The 19,090-nt window shown below is 41.0% G+C and overlaps 2 protein-coding genes across 3 annotated transcripts in view; one reads left to right on the forward strand and one right to left on the reverse strand.

Moving 5' to 3' along the window:
• Positions 1 to 4,782: 4,782 nt before the first annotated feature.
• Positions 4,783 to 6,743, reverse strand: LOC119176167 (uncharacterized). The gene has a single exon (XM_075877228.1). The coding sequence runs from the start codon at positions 6,590 to 6,592 to the stop codon at positions 5,231 to 5,233; it is 1,362 nt and encodes a 453-aa protein (XP_075733343.1). The 5' UTR covers positions 6,593 to 6,743; the 3' UTR covers positions 4,783 to 5,230.
• Positions 6,744 to 13,639: 6,896 nt separating this feature from the next.
• The window catches only part of dpa (disc proliferation abnormal), an 87,454-nt gene continuing 82,003 nt past the window's right edge, over positions 13,640 to 19,090 (forward strand). The window contains exons 1-3 of one of the 2 annotated variants that reach the window (XM_037427325.2): positions 13,640 to 13,785; positions 14,038 to 14,119; positions 15,616 to 15,639. In XM_037427325.2, coding sequence (XP_037283222.2) covers positions 14,056 to 14,119; positions 15,616 to 15,639 — 88 coding nt within the window. In that variant the 5' untranslated portion in view covers positions 13,640 to 13,785; positions 14,038 to 14,055. Of the gene's footprint in view, positions 13,786 to 13,866; positions 13,885 to 14,037; positions 14,120 to 15,615; positions 15,640 to 19,090 lie in introns of those variants that run through there. The other variant, XM_075877231.1, reaches the window with a different exon arrangement.

Consider the following 19,090-nt stretch of genomic DNA (forward strand, 5'->3'; position numbering starts at 1 on the left):
TCCATGGCCTATTGTGGTTTTACTATGCATTGGTCATCATACCAACACATAGTGACTATAGATCATATAGGCCATTACACATCACACTTGTAAAAATGTATGGCAAGAAAAAGTTACCTCGAGTCCCAAACCTTTATTGCAGTAACCTTGACGTTCTTAGTATTGCAACAAAAACATTACCGAAAGACCAGTTGTCCACAGGTATAATGTCAATGAGACAATTGCCATGATTACCTAAGGAAATAAATGTGCAATTCACTGCACTGGCAGTTACAAAAGTAATAAAAAACATCATTAGGCTGATGTTTTAGCAGTCTTATACATACCATAACAATGTATTATTAAGCAATATGGCAAAGTCAAAATGAGCCCATTGCTAATGAGAAACTGTTTCATGTACACATGCCATAGTATGCACGCATGCATGAAACATCCACATCTAGTGATCAGGTTCATGCATTCTACAAAAGAAAATGAAGATTGCTTTTCTTCTCGACACACAAGAAGTTTGGGTCAAGTAATGCGTAACAGCAACAAGAATCTAGATATGCATTTAAAAGATGGTATTCATCACGTCCAACATTTAAAAATACACATCATATACAGTTTAAACACTGACTATTGTTGTTATCACAATGCAGCAGACAAGATTGCACACTAAATAGTTCAGAACCATCAACACACGAGCACCGTTTCCACACCCGGGTTCACTTGCAACATGGCAATACGGTTGCTTTTGCCAAACATGGGACTGAAATTTTTGGGTGCATGATGTTGGCAACTGAAAAATCACTTAATTCAACATGCAGGACCATGAAATGTTCACAAGACCAAATGCTGTGATGTTTATAATAAAACACAGTTCTAGCAAACAATATCCACAAGCCAAAAATTCTGCACCATTTCTGCAGCAACTATTTAATATTAGCCGATTTGCAGCACAACCAGGCCCTAAATAAGAGAACATGTCCAACCAATCAATCAACAATATTGTGCTCTTAGACATGTCTTGCTACTCCGAAACACAGGACTGGTGGCACTGATTGCTTTTCATCCAAAGTAAATGCAGAATAGCTGGGAAGATACTAAAAGCAGTATGAATTGCAAATTTTTAAACAAATGCATGTTTCATCTACCTTGCAAATTTTTTGAGGTTTTGAAACCTCAGGTGGTAAAATTTTTTCAATGTACCAATTTGCATGATGGTACAATACCTAATGGTAAGATTAAATATGCTCTATACTCTTTGCTTGGCCAGGCTAAATAATGGTGAGCAGCACAGTGCATCTGGTGAGACCTTGCAGGCATTTGGCATATATTGATCAATATAGTCCCAAATGAAGCAGTGTTGGCACAAATTTTATAGCTTTTTCTGCTTCCTTCAGAGCTTGCCTTCGATAGCTTATGTTGTATCATTCTTTAAAGTAACTAATCCAAAATAAACCTGTAAAGCAGAGCAGGCTTCTTATTGCAACATGGCAGCTGGTAAAGGTGGTCATATGGTATCACAAACTAATGACGTGAAGTCAGTAAATTGTGTTGTGTTTGCAGGTCATTTGGCCACACCACGAGGGTACCACTCTTAGGCACTAAATGGGTGAGAAAGCAATAAACATGTTACGTGTTTCAAAAAAAAAAAAAACATACAACCAGAAAGCTTATAGTAAAGAAAAAAGAAACAATTCCCAATGTGGAGGTGTACATTCACCTTTTAGCAGAGTCGCAGCGTGGCACGCAATCACTGCACTCAGCTAACTGAAATATAAATCAGCAGTCTTTATCATACCACAGAACCAATAATAAATTTCTATCACCGGTTAATGGAGGCCTTCTTCATACTCTACACACTACTTGTGGTCAAAAGTATCACATTAAAACATATATTTTTAATTGTTAATGGTTTGTTGCACTTTAAAGAATTAGGCCTTACAATAATTGACAATTCAGCAGCTGCCAAAAATTGAAGAAAAAAGAAAGATGAGCAAGAAAAGTGTTTATGTCTGAAGCTAAGTTATCGAATCTTAACAAATGAAACATGTAGCACGAACACTTGGCCCATTCAAAGACTTAAGAGCTATTCCAACATAATTAGACAAATAGACATTATAAGTGTCTTTTTTGGTGGAAGAGTTCTTCACCATATAAAACAAAGGAGCAGATTGTGCGTATGCCCAATAAAACTTGTATCATTTCTAAAAATACCTTCTCCCATCAACCAAGGCCAAAAACAATAAGAATGCTACTAAGGTGAATACAATGGCAAAATACTGGGTGATTAATTGTATGGCATGAAATCCTACCTCTGGGTAAGAAAACCATAAGGTACTCTGGATATCACACTTACGAAAAATAAATCAGCAGAGGGAAATGTGAATGTACACAGAAAAACATGTTTGTTAGCAAGTGGATGAAGAATTGCCATTTGGATTACAAAAGAGCATTTGGTCTACACAAAGTTAACTAGGAAAACAAGTTCGTATGATTATTAAGCCATATTTGCATTGATGGTATATGCTTCAACCACACTTATGAACCGTGGATGAACACTAGCTCAGAATGCACGAAGCATAGAATTCCCTGACAGTTGCCACTATGAACTCACTGGCCCCCAATGTGGAACAATTCGCGGGTCATTCCCAGCTTTGAAAATAAAATCAGAGTGCAAAATATGGCACACAAGAAGGAATGCGTGCTCTTCTTGTCTTTTGTGTTCCATCTTTTTGCATTCTGCTTTTATTTTCAGACAATGCACCAACTCGCCCAACAACGTACTCTATTAAATTCTCCGTTTTCTTGGGTATAACAAGCTATGAAAATATGCACTTGGCACCTTCAGAGAAGGACTAATTTATTGGGATTGCTAATAAACTTCAGAAACATGAAGCCCTCTGACAAGTCCTCTTATGCCCTGCACTAGACTTGAGTAGACTCTGCTCATCCCAGCAGCTTCTAATTACAGCAGACAAGTGTCAACAAAACCCACTCTACATTGAAACTTGTTAGCTTCACCATTAAAAGGATATTATAGCTCTATCCTCTTAACGCAATTATTTTCCCGTAGCCCTACCTTAGCACTAATTCAGTTGCTCTAAGAGGCTACTAATTACTTCTTACATCATCACACGACCAATCAAACTTCCGTTCTTTGCTTTTAACCATAACTAAAATATTACATTATGCTGCTTCTCAATGACTCATTGTCTTTTTTTAAAATTTCTCACGACTTTTCTTTTCGACTGCTAATGTAATTGGCAAACACTTGACAGAAATTGTCATAACTCCTAGCATAGCATTAAGTTTAGCTGTTTTTGCTCACCTAGAGATGTCTTTAGGTTGGGTGCATGGGTGCTACTGATGCAGCACACCTGCATGCACCCAAATGTCAGAAATGAATGTGCCACTAACAATACTTGAAACTGCATTTATATACACATTAGCTAACAAAATAAAGTAGCCAAATCAACAAAGAAAAGAGAAGACAAGTGCAGACATCGTAGAGGCCATGTACAGTGCCATTACGTAGCCAAGTTCAGCACAACTTAATGTGTTATGAATCTAAAAAAAAGGAATTAGTACACCACGTTAAGTTACAGTGAATAAATTGAAAAACTATATACTGCTGAAGGAGAAGCAATCATTTTAAAAAATGTATAGAAACAGAAAAGTGCAATGGCCATATTCTTAAAAATGAAATCCTATCAGCTAACCATGAGTTCTTTCACACCAATTATGCTACTGGTTTGATTAATGTTTAATTAAAGTAACAAGAAGGTTACACTTTCTTTCTCTTTTGAGTTAGAAACATAAACGACCATATACACAAGGCACTGTTTCTCTCCATAGCAACACACTATTTTAGCAAATTCAATTAGGAAACATGGTTTCACTTAAATCACTTGCCTTTAAAGGCCATCAAGACTGTACATAAACACATAATAATGCATATATTTTTGTTGGAACACTTGAATAACAGTGACCACATTACTGATTTCTACCTAAACCCGAAACCACATTGATAGGATACACCCCTGAAAAATATTTTTATGGCACAGTGACAATGTCAACAGGTGTGTGCTCAATGTAGAAAAAAATAATAATCAGTTCTACAAGACTTGTTCAGCAATGACATAACACCACTTAAAAGAAAAAGCAATGTTTCAACAACATTAACAAGTATATTACGCTGTTGACAATGCTAATGCAATAAACAAAAGTAATATTAAAGAAAAAATACTTCCCCACACACTACTGATGAAGGAAAGTGTAAATTTAAGGGCTCGTTTTCTTTGCTGGACACAATATTAATGAGAACTAATACACAATAATGTCAGGTAAAGTATAGCAGACATTATTAGTAATAATTATAATATAAATGTGGTGTATAATGCTCTAGAAGCATGTAATTATTTTGCACAAACTAAGACTATGATCTTGTTTATAGTGTTAGACTTTGTGGCAAAGCAAGTTATCAGTATTTCTGAGACTTCTCAACTCCTCCAAGTAGCATCTGCTCAAACACTAGGAAGAACAACCCTTTATCTCTATGCAGAGCTGTCCTAAGAAGTCACATTCTTTAGTAGCAATGAAAATGTGTAGGAAATTAAAAAAAAGCCGAGTGAGAACATAAGTTTTTACAGAAACTTCAATTGTATCAATAATGCTAACATAACAATGTTATGCTTGCATAACCGAGAGCCTGCAATATCTGGGCAATAACTTCTGCAGTAACATGCTATGTATATAAATTTATGCACTCAGAAGCATGACCATTCAAGTAACACATCCTTTGAGCACAGTATCAGTGCTATTTGAACTAACAAAAATATGTATATACAAGGCAACACACGAAACGGGCATATGCAGCCTCTAATGAATCTTGCTGATATGTCAATTCTAGCTCTACTCAACCTTGTGGCTCAAGAAACTACATTGAGCACAATATAAAGCTTTACTATTTGGGCACTTCCCTCATATTTCGTAAACAAAATCTCTAGAGTAACAGACACCACTTTAGGCAGTGTGATGCAAGTGGACGCATGTTGATACGTAATAACTGTTTATGAGCACAATCTGCACGCCTTTACAATGTGGCTAAATCACCATGCCATGACAGGGTGTACACCAAAACAGGTTCGAGCAATGTACAAGCCTCTTTTACAGAATAACAGTGTTGGTGGTAGACATGCCGTGATGCTGGGGCTTCTGGAGATGTAGATTAAACTTGTAGCTTTCAATAGTGACCCTCTTCAAGGTATCCCTTAATACGGGACGGTAGTGGAAGTCTTTGAATGTGGTCAAAGCGTGTATACTGCCGGATCACAAAGCGACAAAGGTATTGCAAGGACCGCACATGAGTAAGTCGAGAAACAGGCTTAATGAGACGCACTGGGAAAGAGGGAACACCAGGGCTCCGACCCCGTGAGTAGCAGAACACGCCTGACTGAGAATAGTTCATGGACTCTTGAATAAGATCAACAATGCAGGCACGTCCCTCAGGTCCAGATTGAGCATAAAAGCTGAACAGACCATTACAGTGCTCAATCCTCGTATGCAACGTCTTGCCGTATGATTTGAACGTAAGACTCAGCAGGTATCTGTCGTCAGAGCTGTCTCGTACAAGGAAAGCACCATCAGGCTGGTCAGCGAGCTTCTCTTCGGCTTCGCCTCGCGTGATGGGCCCCCAGTACCAACCGTGCTTAGATAACTTGAACAATTCTTCACTGAGACTACTGATCCTTAAGTCTTCTCGGCCATCGGGTCCCGGAAACACCGAGACAAACCCTGACGGGGTGGCGTCGAGCAGGGGCTGCCTAGAAGGAACCTGGGGTCCTTCCACGATTGACGAAACTGCCGAGGTTTCGCTGCGCGATCCGTCTCCAACAAAGCCCGCCGACTGCGTGGTGCCGCCTTGCGGGTCAGTCGTCTTCCACTGCTCTTTGCACGCCGAACCTGTGCAGCTGTGTTGAATAGCGACCGGTTGAGACAAGCACCAACTACTTGTTGGTGGAAGCTGTCTCCCCGACACTTCATCAACGCTACACGACGTGCGGCGCTGCTCTGAATTTGCCTGGCTGTGTGTGAAATGCCCAGTGACACCTGTGACAGGAGACTCGGGTTGATAGACATGCACAGAAGGGACCGTGAACGATGAAGATGAGGGCAGATCATGATGCGATGTTTCGCCGACAGCATCACTGCACACACGTTCGCCATTTGAACCAACACCGGCACGCACGTAATTGTCGTTGGCGTCATTAGGCGAATCTTCGTGCGAGTTGGACGCAGCTAACGACGACGACCCCGGGCAGTAGACGGTCACATCTCGTTTTCGACTGCCTGGCTCTGGAGGCCCCGAAGATACATCGACACCATTCTGCACGGCAAGTTTCGTTTTTCGCTTCCGCCAGTGTTCGCGCAGCGATTTAAAAAAGTTTGTCTTCATTTTGGGCTTTGATGACACCCCTGAACCTGAAGCACAGAGACGTTGACAATCTTCTAGTTCGCTCTCAGACTTCTCTTGGGCTGCGTCACCATTAGCACTAGCCTGCGCGCTTGCATCGCTCTCCGATGGAATTTTACGGCGGAGCAGCATTTTTTATTTGTTTAATTCCACTATCCTAAAACTTTGCTAATATTTGAATACAGCAGCAACTTTCTACTACCCATCTCGGCTTACCTCACGAGACACCTACGGCCACAACGTGAAACAACCGATACAACCACAAATCACTATCATTACGCTGGATTCTTCCACGAGTTCGAGTTTCATGGCACTTCAGAGTGAGAACCTTTCCGTGGCGCTAGGGCCGCTTACTTCGCAGCCATATTTGCAGTTTTCACTTGCTTACAGGATTTACAGGCTAGAGTGCATGGAGGAAGAAAAAAAACTTCTTCCGTGATAGAGTGCTTCGATGCGCGCCCCTGTCGAGACAAACGAGCGCATCGAGCACTCTATTAGAGACAGGATGGTTCACGGGGTAAAGGAGGTTATACTAAAACTTCTGGAGTGGCGGTACCACATACCTACCAATGTATCGAAGTGAAGCCGCAACGGCCATATTGCTCAGGGCAGAAGGCGGTGGCGCCTGTTTGTAGCGCCGTAATGCTGTGGTCACTGGCAGCCGTGCGTTTCGTTATAGCTACTAAAGCACCAGTTTGTTATTCTTAGGCAGTGAGGGAACGTGGGAGTGATTCTAATGCACATATGCTTTAATTTTTCTTTGACACTTAGCGTTTTAGGCGTGTTAAAAAAAAAAAGCCAGGCATACACGGAAAGCGCAGCACAGTCGCACCTGAAGCTAGAAGAGCGGTCTTTCAGAGCATTTTCTAAATACTCTTTGGGATGCTAGAAGCACACTGCTGTGTACCCACAGTGCCATAAATAATAATACATTTTGTGTAGTAGGCCAGCATTCACTATGCTATCTTTCGTAATTCTTTGGAGAAGCGTACGTGGTAGGTGGTATCCACTACACACTTGTTGGAAAGTTTGTGCAGTTTTTTTTTTTTATGCAGTGGCTGATGACGATGAAGAAATATGCGTGAAGTGGGTATGCGACACAGTTTAAGGGTGGTAAAGAACAAGTTTTCCAATGGGTTGGAGCATTAGACGACCCAGTCGTTGAGCAATTCGTATTGTGTGACACCTGGCTGTTTCTTGGACGTTATAAAACGCTTTCTTATTCTTTTCCAGACATCAAGTCTGCCTATGGCCAGTTTAGAAACAAGCTGCAAGCACTGTCGTGGCTCAGTGGTAGAATACTGGACAGGCACGCAGCGGACCTGGGTTGGAATCCCATTGCGTTATTGGTGTTTTTTATTTACCGAGTTTTTTTTCCCTCCATACTGGTTAGGGGCGGCGGCAAACGATTGCAAGTTTTCCAAGCATCGTTTTCCCTGTATATCCAGGAACTTCACAAACGAGTACATGGAAAGGTGAAAGACACCCCTCCCCCCTATTAAAAAGAGTTTGCACTCACGCTGCACTGTTGTTCGCCAAGGGCTTATGGTTGCGTGCGAGTGAAACTTATACTTTCCTTGCATCTGCTAACTGGTCACTTCTGCTGTGAGGCAACTGTGTAAACATATATTGCGCATTGATATCCTTAAGTACTATTTTTTTTACAGCGACAGTTGTTATGAAGTTATGCTTGGTGCTTTTCTACGGCGTCGCAAGGGACCTGTGTTCTGACTTCATAACAACTGTTGCTGTAAAAAAAAAATTAGTACTTAAGGATATCAATGCACAATATATGTTTACACAGTTGCCTCACAGCAGAAGTGACCAGTTAGCAGATGCAAAGAAAGTATAAGTTTCACTCGCACGCAACCATAAGCCCTTGGCGAACAACAGTGCAGCGTGAGTGCAAACTCTTTTTAATAGGGGGGGGGGGGGGGAGGTGTCTTTTACCTTTTCACGTACTCGTTTGTGAAGCTCCTGGATATACAGGGAAAACGATGCTTGGAAAACTTGCAATCGTTCCTCTGATGATACGTTCTGCTCCATTATCTGGTCAATAAAATTCTCAGAAGCATCAAAACATTTTAAAAGGTCCCATTGATGCTGCTGCGTACGATGTCGTACCCTTCTTTTTCGGCTGTTATTTGCACCTTGTTTGTGATTTTTTTTTAGTTTTTGTTTTATTTTTCGTTTTTTGCCTGTACCATTCTTTTGTGGGTGAAGTTCTGGGGTGGCGGGATTTTGACAGCTCCATCAATTAGAGGAGCTTTAGGCGAAAGTGTACTTCCCTGAATTTTCAAAGGAGCTCGTTTCCTTTTTCTCCTGCATAAAGAGAAGCATATCGCAACATATCAGAAATTTTGAGACTGGGAGCGTAGTGCTTATGCAAATATAAGAAGCTCCGAATCCCAGAAATGCAGAGCCGCTGCTACATTAGCTACCTTTCGAAAGCGAAGCGCACACTTCTGTTAGGCACACTCGCGTACTGGCTTTTGTAAGTGCGCCTTAAAACGATGCAAACACGGTAGTAATTTTATAAGCCCGTCGTCTCGTTATTTACCTTGTCCCATCGAAGCAGCATGCTTTAACATGTGTACTAAACAAAAGTCGTCATTATTATTCTTTTTAACGCTTAACCTTCTTCCCTCATAGCGTACTCTCATTTGCCGCGCATTACGACGTCTTCGGAGCCCTGAAACGTACAAAAATTATTCAAAATATCTCTGTGCATCCGCACGCCAAAAGGAAGTACATGTAGTCGGGAATGCAGTCGTAGTCATGAAAATATGCGAGGAAAAGCGAGTGAGCGAAGTGTGCCTACGTGCACATCAAAAGTTGTGCCCTGTGTCCGCTTCACATGATTCGCGCTGCCGAATGCTACTCAAGAGCCCACCATCGTCGTTTTTTAAAGTCATAACAGACGTGTTGAAAACCACCTTATTCAATTAGAGGCATCACACGGAACATTACTGGCACTAAAACAACGCGAAAGCCACGTACGCTACAATGCGCCCATCCGCTTTCTGCCCTGAGCAATGTGGCGGCGGTAAGCTTCAGCCACGGAGCCCTTCCGCCACTCCAGAAGTTTTAGTATAACCTCCTTGCACGGGGTACACTTCCTTCGTGACGGGGTAGGATCACGGAGGGGGTAGGATGCACGGAAGAAGAAAAGGTTTCCTTTTTTTTTTCCTCCGTGGTTGGATGGATATATGGATAGATGTGGGTTTACCCTCTAGATCGGGCGGCGGCTAACGCAACCTAGCCGTAATACTTAGTGAACCACCAACTAGATTTATCTTTTTTTTTATTTTTTAATAGCGAATGGTTTAATTTTCACTCGTGCCTTGACTTTAGCCACCAATCAGATAACCTCCTTCTAGTTAATTCTACCCGCTTAAAGTCTATTTTGCCCTCCCTGTCTCTAAACCCCAGTGCTTTGAAAAACTCTGCGCCATCATCCTGGAGGTGAAGCCCTTTACAGAACATTATCAAGTGTTCGGCAGTTTCCTCCTCCTCTCCGCATGCACTGCATACCGTGTCTACCCCTTCGTATTTGGCCCGATATGGCTTGGTTCGCAATACTCCTGCCCTGGCCTCAAACAGTAGAGATCTACCCCGAGTATTATCATAGATCCTTTTCTTGGCAATTTCCTGCTTAAAAGTTCGATAGATCTTTATAAAGTACGGACTTCTTAATCATGCCAATTCTCCATATGTCAGTCTCTGTTTCCTTCACCTTCTTCTTATTACCTGATAGTTCTTTTTGGTTTGGCCCCCTGCTGTTTTCTAAGTATTTACCCGTCAATTTTCTGGTTCGCTTCCTCCATTTTGTATCGACATTCTTCATGTACAAGTAGCTGAAAACCTTCCTAGCCCAACGCTCCTCCCCCATTTCTCTCAATCGCTTCTCAAGTTTTATCTTGCTGCTAGGTTCCCTGCCCTCAAATGATGTCCATCCCATGTCACCTTATACTCCCTGATTTGGTGTATTCCCGCGAGCTCTTAAAGCAAGCCTACCTATTTCACGTTGCTTAATTTCTAATCTTGCTTGAACTTCTGACCTCATGCACAAGACCGCATTGCCGAACGTCAGCCCAGGAACCATGACCCCTTTCCATATTCCTCTCACAACCTCATACCTATTGTAATTCCACAGTGCCCTGTTTCTCATCACCGCTGCATTCCTGTTACCGTTATTCGTCACGTATATTTCGTGTTGCCTTAGGTACTCGGCCTCATTACTTATCCATACGCCCATATATTTGTATTTATCAGTTATCTCTAGCGTGACCTCCTGTATTCTAAGCTCACTACCTTCATTATCATTAAAAATCATGACTGCCGATTTTTCCTTACTGAATCTGAAATCTAACCTATCTCCCTCATTACTGCAGATGTCCATCAATCTTTGCAACTCTTCGTTGTCGGCCATTAGCACTATACCGTCTATGTACATCAATGCGTGCCTGTTCAACGAGTTTTCCTTGTTTTACGAAAGAGAGGTTGAAGCCAAGTCCACTTCCCTCTACTTCGGCCCCTAAACCTTGTAGGTACATCATGAATAACGAGGGTGACAGAGGACAACCCTGCCTCTAAGCCCCCGTTTTACAACTGTGGGCTTGGATACCTGTTTTTGCCACTTTATAATTACCTTGGTACCTTTATAGATATCCTTTAAAAGATTAGTGACTACATCTTCCACGCCTAGTGTGTCCACTATTCCCCACAATTCCTCTTGAACCACGCTATCGTACGCTCCCTTGATATCCAAAAATGCTAGCCACAGGGGTCTGTGTTCTTTTTCTGCTATTTTGATGCACCACAGAACATATACACTACCATTAGATGCACTGCGCCAATGAGAACAGTCAGTGATAAGTGTCACTATCATCACCCACGACCTCCTCTATAGATTGGCGACCTGCTCATACCTGTTCTCTCTACGGCTGCGCTTGACTCCAACCACGGAGGAAGGAAAGACCTTTCCTTCCTCCGTGACTCCAACTGTGGAGGGTCACGTGTTTGTCTAGTTACAAAAGTGTCACGAGAGGCCGCCTCAACTTAACAGGTGTTCTGTGACTTAACCACAGAACACCGACTTAACCCCATAGCAGCCGGCGCGACAACTTGAAAAGTGCGTAGCCAGTAGGTGTTCTGTGGCGTAGCACCGTCGAAACGGTTCCCGCGTTTCGAGTGCTCCGTGGAAGGTATTTTTTTTTTCTTTTACCGGCGGAACGGTTTCTAATGTGCCGCGGCAGATATATATATATTTTTTTCCTTTAGTAACTTGCGTGATGATCTTGGAATTTTCTATTTGACTAGTGCGCAGAGACGAGGCCGAGAACGTGAAATAGGCTTAGAAGTGTGGCAGCTTGGGCTAGTTGGTATGGCATGGCGATAGTTATAGCGCGAGAACAAAACGACGACACAGAGACTTTCTGTCACAGAGTCTTTCATGTCCTTCTTCGACACAGAGTCTTTCGTGTCCTTCTTGTCTCTGTGTCGTCGTTTTGTTCTCGCGCTATAACTATCGTCGTGAAATAGGCGCATTGACGGCATGCCTCGGCTCAGTGCAGCGGTCCCAACAATTACTCAACGCGGCTGCTCTGTGAAAAACTTTCTGTGTCGCTGTGTGGAGAACATTCACGCGTTCTTCATCGCGATACCATCGTTAATAAAGTCGGCAATGTAATGGGAATGTCAATGAGAGCCCTGCCGTGCGCGACTGGCGGTACTAACAGGGTGCCGCCGTTTAAATAAAAACATTGATGGCACTTGGTTTTTCAGACATGACATTTCAACATCTTCATGGTCGAGGAGTCTGTCATTCTTCTCTGAAGTAGAAACCTCTAAGGGCTATTGTAGCTGTGCAATTTATTCCGCCCATTTGAATGAAGAGAAGTGCCCAAACCGCAATGCTCGCATTCTCGTTTCTTGTAGCACATTGAATCATCCGAGTCTCAGTTTCAGAGTTGGAAGCTTTTTAGCACACGTATTACTACGAGATCACGAATTACATGAAGTACGATTAGCTCCAGGTTTTTTATAAAGCAGTATAAGCTACGTATAACCGTGACCATACTTAACACACCGTTTTTATGCATTACGTGGACCAAGTTGCTGAACTTACCATACATTTAGCCTGCTACAAGCAGCGGCACTTAAATCATTTGTCCCATTGAAACCAGCACACTTATGTCCCTTACATAGGCAAAATTCAAATGCATTCTCTGTAACTGCAATTGACTCGAATCTTTCTGAAAATATATTTTGCTGTACTTCCCTTAGTAGAGCCTCTTAACTGCTGTGCCCCTTATTAACCCAATAATTAAATGCTTAAGCCAATTATTTCAGAAACTTGTCTATGTTATACTAAATAAAATTCTAATGCAGAAGGAACACACTTCATGGATTGTGAAATTCCAGTACATTTTATTTGTTTGCCAAGCTCAAACCTTGAGCTCGATCCTTTCGTGACTGTTGTGGCTTGGCGTGCAGCAACTTCCTTTTCGCACGAGTCTCGGTTATACGTTGCTGGAAAAAATTGCCAGAAAGGGTTGCAGAAACTTCACGAGAATGAGCTTAACAAGTGCAGTTGTATGGGCTACACTGTCATTCCTTTCACATTTTAACAGGGGGTTCTTAATAACAGATGGAAGCACGGCACACGTGAACTTCTGCAGTGGCTGTGGTCGTTTGATCAGCAAAGGTGTCGCTCGTTCGCTCTGATATGTTCGTCCGCTCGATTTACAAAACGGAACGCAACAGTAAACCATAGCTAAATAGTTTACTGCTGCGACCAGTGCTGTCACACTTCAGGCAATGGTAAGCAAAACAAAAGTCAAAGAACGCCAGTTGCGACACACCACGACCACAAAGAAAACAACACGTGCGATGCCTGCGCAGCTTTCACCCGTCTGCGAGAGATGGGGGTAAGTTGTAGCGCCACGCTTTGCCGTGGCTGGTCGGAAAACTAAAAAATAATAAACAAGCAAAAACAAACTTGGCGCGCAGGAGCGTCGGAGCACGGGCAGGTCGCTAATCTATTGAGGAGGTCGTGGCGTCACCTAACAGCTTAAGTTTAACAATTCTTTTGTGTTGTTGCAGTGTTTTTAATGTTTGAACGTTGGAGACATAAAAAAACTAAAAAAAATATGAAAAAAGACATTATATTAACTTGATGCGTTTTAGGCAGGTCGTTTGACATCACGTGACTTCTTTCTTGTTTCTTTTTTTGCTTCATTCTCGTCAATTTCGCGCCAAAATTCCGCGGTGCTGTTGAGTGCGTGCCGGTGGTCTGGTGTACGTGGTTGCGATAAGTTGTGGTAAGTTCACAATCAGATAGTTGTGCTTCCTTAGCCTGTATGGAGAGCTTACGGCAATTCACGGGATTGTTTTCAGATTCCTTAGTATTGCGTTTGGAGGTTGTGCATGTACTTTACAATACTTACAATACAGGCCCGATCGTAGTGAACAAAGACTCGAAGCACGCGTCTTCTTTCTTCTTGGGAGAGCCGCTTTGCGCTCACATAGTATCCGTATATTTATATATATGCATATCTTTTTTCAATTTTCAGCGATTCTAAAGGGAAAAGATGTCGTCGCCTGGAAGCACACCCAAGAGGAACACGAGAAGTGCGAGTCGAGAGCCGCGCACACGTATGTTGGTTGATGTCTGCTACTGTACATTGAAGTGCACAATTTAAATTTGTTGTTTTTGTGCGGCCGCTTCTTGCAGTGCAAAATATGCGTCCCGTATGAAGTTGCTGATGAAGGGTGCTGTTTGCAGTTACCACGTACTTGAAATTGCGAAGGTACCGTTCCGAGATAAATAGGTCATATCGTGGATTGAAACCACTGCGTTTGTTTATGCGAAATGTTGCATGACGACTTTGGTAGTTTATTTCCTGAGGCATTTTTTCTCGCGGCACCTGCGCAGTTCCTTTATCTGTGTGTTTTCGCCATTCTTGGAATTGTAACTTACCACAACGATGAACAGTAAGGCCATTTAAATTGGCACCTTATTCTGTATTATACTGCCTTTGGATAGAATTTCAGAAAAATCTTATTGCACTCTAGCGTTGTGAAAAAAAAAAAACACTAGTTATAACCGGTAAGTTGGTTTTAAAAAAATTGGTCACGTGCATGGCCCTGCTTGTTGTGAGGAAGAGACGGGTAAAAAACAAAGAGGCATTGAAGTGTTTGAAAAACAAGATGCTCATTGGTTACTTCACATTTGGAATCCGTGTATTCACCTGCCCTCTTCAGTAAAAAAAAAATCTGCCCCGGATTTTGGAGAGAGTCTTAAAGTAATCATATTTAGTTAACTATACTGACTCCACTGTCTCTAATATTAGCTGACCCTGCAAGTTGGTCAAGAAGTAGCTCTTTTATGCCTCCAGAGCCTTGAAGAGTTAAAAAAAAGTGTTTATCAGCCAATGTCAATGTAGAAAAAAAATACACTGTGAATATTGGGATTAAAAATATTGCATTAAAAACTGAACACAAACTGAAGAAAAGTTTCAGGCAAGCATGTAACCTCTGGCCCGTGAAACTCTACACACACTGTAATAGAAAGTTCATCCTCGTTGTGCTTGATTGTTCAAGGGGATGCATACATCGCCCGTTCGGTATGCTTGCACCAGCCTCGACCAATCGTGTGAGGTTAGGGTAAATATTCTTTTATAAAATGCGTACGAGATTGCGCCTCTGATTGTGTAATGGAAAAAAATAATTCAGTATTGTTGTGCACAATTCTATTGTCTTTAGTGCTCTTATTCTGGTGCATAGAAATACAGTTACCTTGTATGTACACTCTTTCTTTTGAGTAGACTTCAGCGGACTTGTTTTTTATTTAAGTTTGGCACTTCTGTGTGGTGCAAAGCACCACCATGTTTCCCAAATTTTTTTCTCATGACATCCGGTATCCAATGCTTGTCTTTACCTAAAATGTTGAAAATGTCAGAGGTTGCTTGGACACACATTATGATCTGTTAGTAATGCTTATACCTTAACTGTGCATGGTGACTAAACAGTGTGAAATGTTTGTTTGGAGTGTGACATTAGATAAGGCAAGTAGTTAGTGTATTGGAAAGCAGGCTTCAGTGATAAGTCTTGTATTTTCCTAATGGCATGCAACTTGCTTTCTCTTTCAGCATCCAGAAGCCACAGGAACACACGTAAGTTAAAAATATTTTAATAAATGCTTTTCTGAGATAGATAATTTGTTATAAAATGACATTAGCAAACCTTTATTCTTAAGTAATCTGTTCTTTCAAGCAAAAATACGCATGTTGGAAAATTTTTTGAGATTGTCATATCTTTGTCTGTTTTTACTAAATCCTGCTCATTTAAAAGCTGAAAAAGAAGATTAGTTTATACCTTATTAGTTCCAGTCTAGATGGTTTATGAAACTACAACTGTAGCAATTGGTTTTAAGCATCATAATTTGGGTGATTTCTATATTTCATTTGGAACAAATTGGAACCTTGACTAGTATTTTATGGCAATGCTTTATGCCCCACTACAAAATATTGAACCTAGTTGTGATAAAAGGATTGGTTCCATTTGCCAAATAGAACCACTTTGAAATTGCACAGTATCCTGCTGCGATTCAGTTTTTCTTTCAGTCACGTTTTAATGGAGGGGACCTCTGCCTGTTTGTAAACAGAGTAACGTCACTGAGTAACTCTGTCCACCCTCTGAGCAGATGCTGGTTGGCAAGAAAGTTTTGCTGGCAGTATATTTCTGCGTAGCAGTACTGGATGTGCCTGGATTTATTTGACAAATTTCTGCGAATTTCTGTTTTCTAAAATTACAGCGTTTAAAAGGATGAGTTACTGCCTATAATGCACAATTCTGCTGGGTTAACAATTGGTGATTTCAGACATGAAAAAAATCTTATCCTCTGTGAAAGTGAAGGTTCTGCATGTTCACGGTCACTGGTGCTTTGAGAAATATTTCAGTAAGGTAGGGAGGTGAGAGAGTTGGATTTGATGTGTCCTGTAAAAAATCTGTGCGAATGGGACAGAGCACCAGAATACTATGTCCTTCTATTCTTGTGCTCCGTCGCATTCGCTCCGATTCTTTACTAGGTGAGAAACATTTGCATGGCATGGACATGAACGTATTCAATTTCTGTCGCAACATATGCACTGCAGTTTAAACGAGGTACAGCGTCGACAGCAGCATGGTTTTTAGGTGTTGTGCGCGAGGTCACGGATAAAATTTTTACTGCGCAAAATTATGATCGGATGAAAAAAAACAAAAAAACAAGCAAACATCGAAACAGTTTTTCATGTGTTATGTTAAAGTTAACAAATTCCCTTGAAAATGAAAATCAAATACTTCTCTTGAGGTGAGCTCGTTTATACGGATCTATTAGAAAACACAAGTGCTTAAGGTACACAAAGACACATGAACATCCTCGGGCTTGTCTCATGAGTTACTTTAAGCTTTGCGTTTTCTAATGAAATACTCGGCTATGCTGTTACTGATAACCCATTGAAAGTTTGCGATTTTGAACTTGATAACTTAATTACGTACATAATATCTTGCACAGATGCCTCTATGCATCTGATGTTTACAATGTGCTTGCTTGCGTAATTTGCTCCTTTAGATTTGATACAACAGGGTTCATGCGGGTCCTTGAAAACTCTTGAATTTGAAAAGTTTGTTTTCCAGGCCTTGAAGGTGCTAGTATATTTGCAAATCCTTAAAAATCCTTGAATTTCTTTTTTTTAATAAACATTGTCACAGTGCATTATTTGTGATGCCATAAATTTACATTTATGAACTGAACGAACCTGGCCACCCGTTTATAAACAGTTTTTATTATTTTTTATTTGTTTTTTACTCATACTTGTCGAAGTCCTCGTTATTTTTTTTTCATTCCTCATCTGCTTTCCTCTTTCTTTCCGCTAATCTTTGTTTCCTCTGTTTCTTCCCTCCTCCCGAAAGAGTGAGCAGGCGTTGTGCCCCTCCAGGTGGCAGTTGCCAGCTTGCTTTCTCCCTCTTTCCTCTGTGTCCTTGTGTATCTGTGTATGCAAATCAAACAAATAAATAAACAAATGTAGCAGGTGTCTTGTAATATATTCCCATATCTAAAAAGTTGAGAACCTCAGTATCTTCTGCATGGAACCAACACTGTATTTCTGTAAACTCAGAAAAGGCAGGAAGATGAGAAACAGAAAAAGAAATGTTGCACTGAGAAGGAAATCTAAATTCATACAAAAAGGAAAAGAAAGTAGAAGCCTCTTAGCAGTGCCATTTTTTGGGCGTGTTGGTAAAGGGAGCTTGACGAAGAAGCCTCGTAGAAGCCTCTATTAAGGAATTAACAGCTACAGCAGACTCGTATGCACAAAAGGCCGAGACAATTAGAGACTTGACGTGCATAATCAAGTGAAACAGCCTTAGCAAAACTGCCTAGAACAATCGGCAGGAGATAGTGGATATTGATATGAAAATTATGAAAAAGCAACAAGGCATTATGTAAAGATTGTTCCTTAGTCTTGCCTGTCTAAATAATAATTTGAAACTTGTGTCATACATACTGAACGTCATTACCTATGCAACTCTAAGAAACTACACTCAAACATCTATATAACAAACCATGATGTAAGGAAATATTGGTTATAACGACATAAATAATAGTCTTGCAGTAACTGTAGTGTTAAAACTGAACCTTTGCAACGAATTTTTGGATATAACGAACTTATTTTCATGTAAGATGCAACTTTGTTATAATGAGGTTTGAGTGTATGATTGAATGTTGGCAAGAAAGAAAATGTCATTGAATCCATGTTTCTGACGTCTGCTCCAGTTCTAGGTATTTTTAGGTATAGGTACATTCTAGGTATTTCAAGCCTCTATCCTTTCATGAACTTGTGGTAATTGGGTTTCCAACAGATAATCGGGTCCTTGAAAATTTGCAGACATAGCCTCGAAAGTCCTTGAAAACCCGTGAATTTTTGTCATGCAAACGAGCATGAACAGTGGATACACAAACTTGTAATGCATATTGTTATTTTTCGAAAATTGAGCCATCAAAATTCCAAGTATACGAGGAACAAGAATCTCCACTGTTTCGATTAAGACGTATGAGGTCTCCAATAAAAGGAGTTATACCTTTATCGGGTTAGTGTGTTTGCCGTAGTGAAGCATATATGCAGGTTTGGCAATGCTGAAACATGCTCATAGATCATGCGAAGCCATATCTTCCAGTCTGCAAATGGTGCATCTTTTTTTTTTTTTGCATTCTGCTGAGATGTATGCACTTGCAGATGATGGTGGCAAATGAATTTTTATCTTGACTAAAATCTCAAATTGTAATATTCTGTCAAGAGATTGGTTATACTGATCCACAACAAATGCCTGGTTTTTGCAAACAAGATGCATTTTTATTCACACAGTACACACCACACACAATGTTATCACTTTCACTGTCTGTAAAGGTGGACCAGTATTGACGGTGCCTTTCAACGCACACGACATGCCCCAATAAACACTACAATTTTTTAAGACAATGCCACTGTTTCTCGCACGAGCCGCCACATGTGTTCACCTCTAAAATAAACAGCCAGCCAGCATGGCAAGTTTTTTGTCTCACAGTTTAGCACACATGTAGATGTT

The sequence above is a fragment of the Rhipicephalus microplus genome, chromosome X (assembly GCF_043290135.1).
Source record: "Rhipicephalus microplus isolate Deutch F79 chromosome X, USDA_Rmic, whole genome shotgun sequence".
NCBI lineage: Eukaryota > Metazoa > Arthropoda > Arachnida > Ixodida > Ixodidae > Rhipicephalus > Rhipicephalus microplus.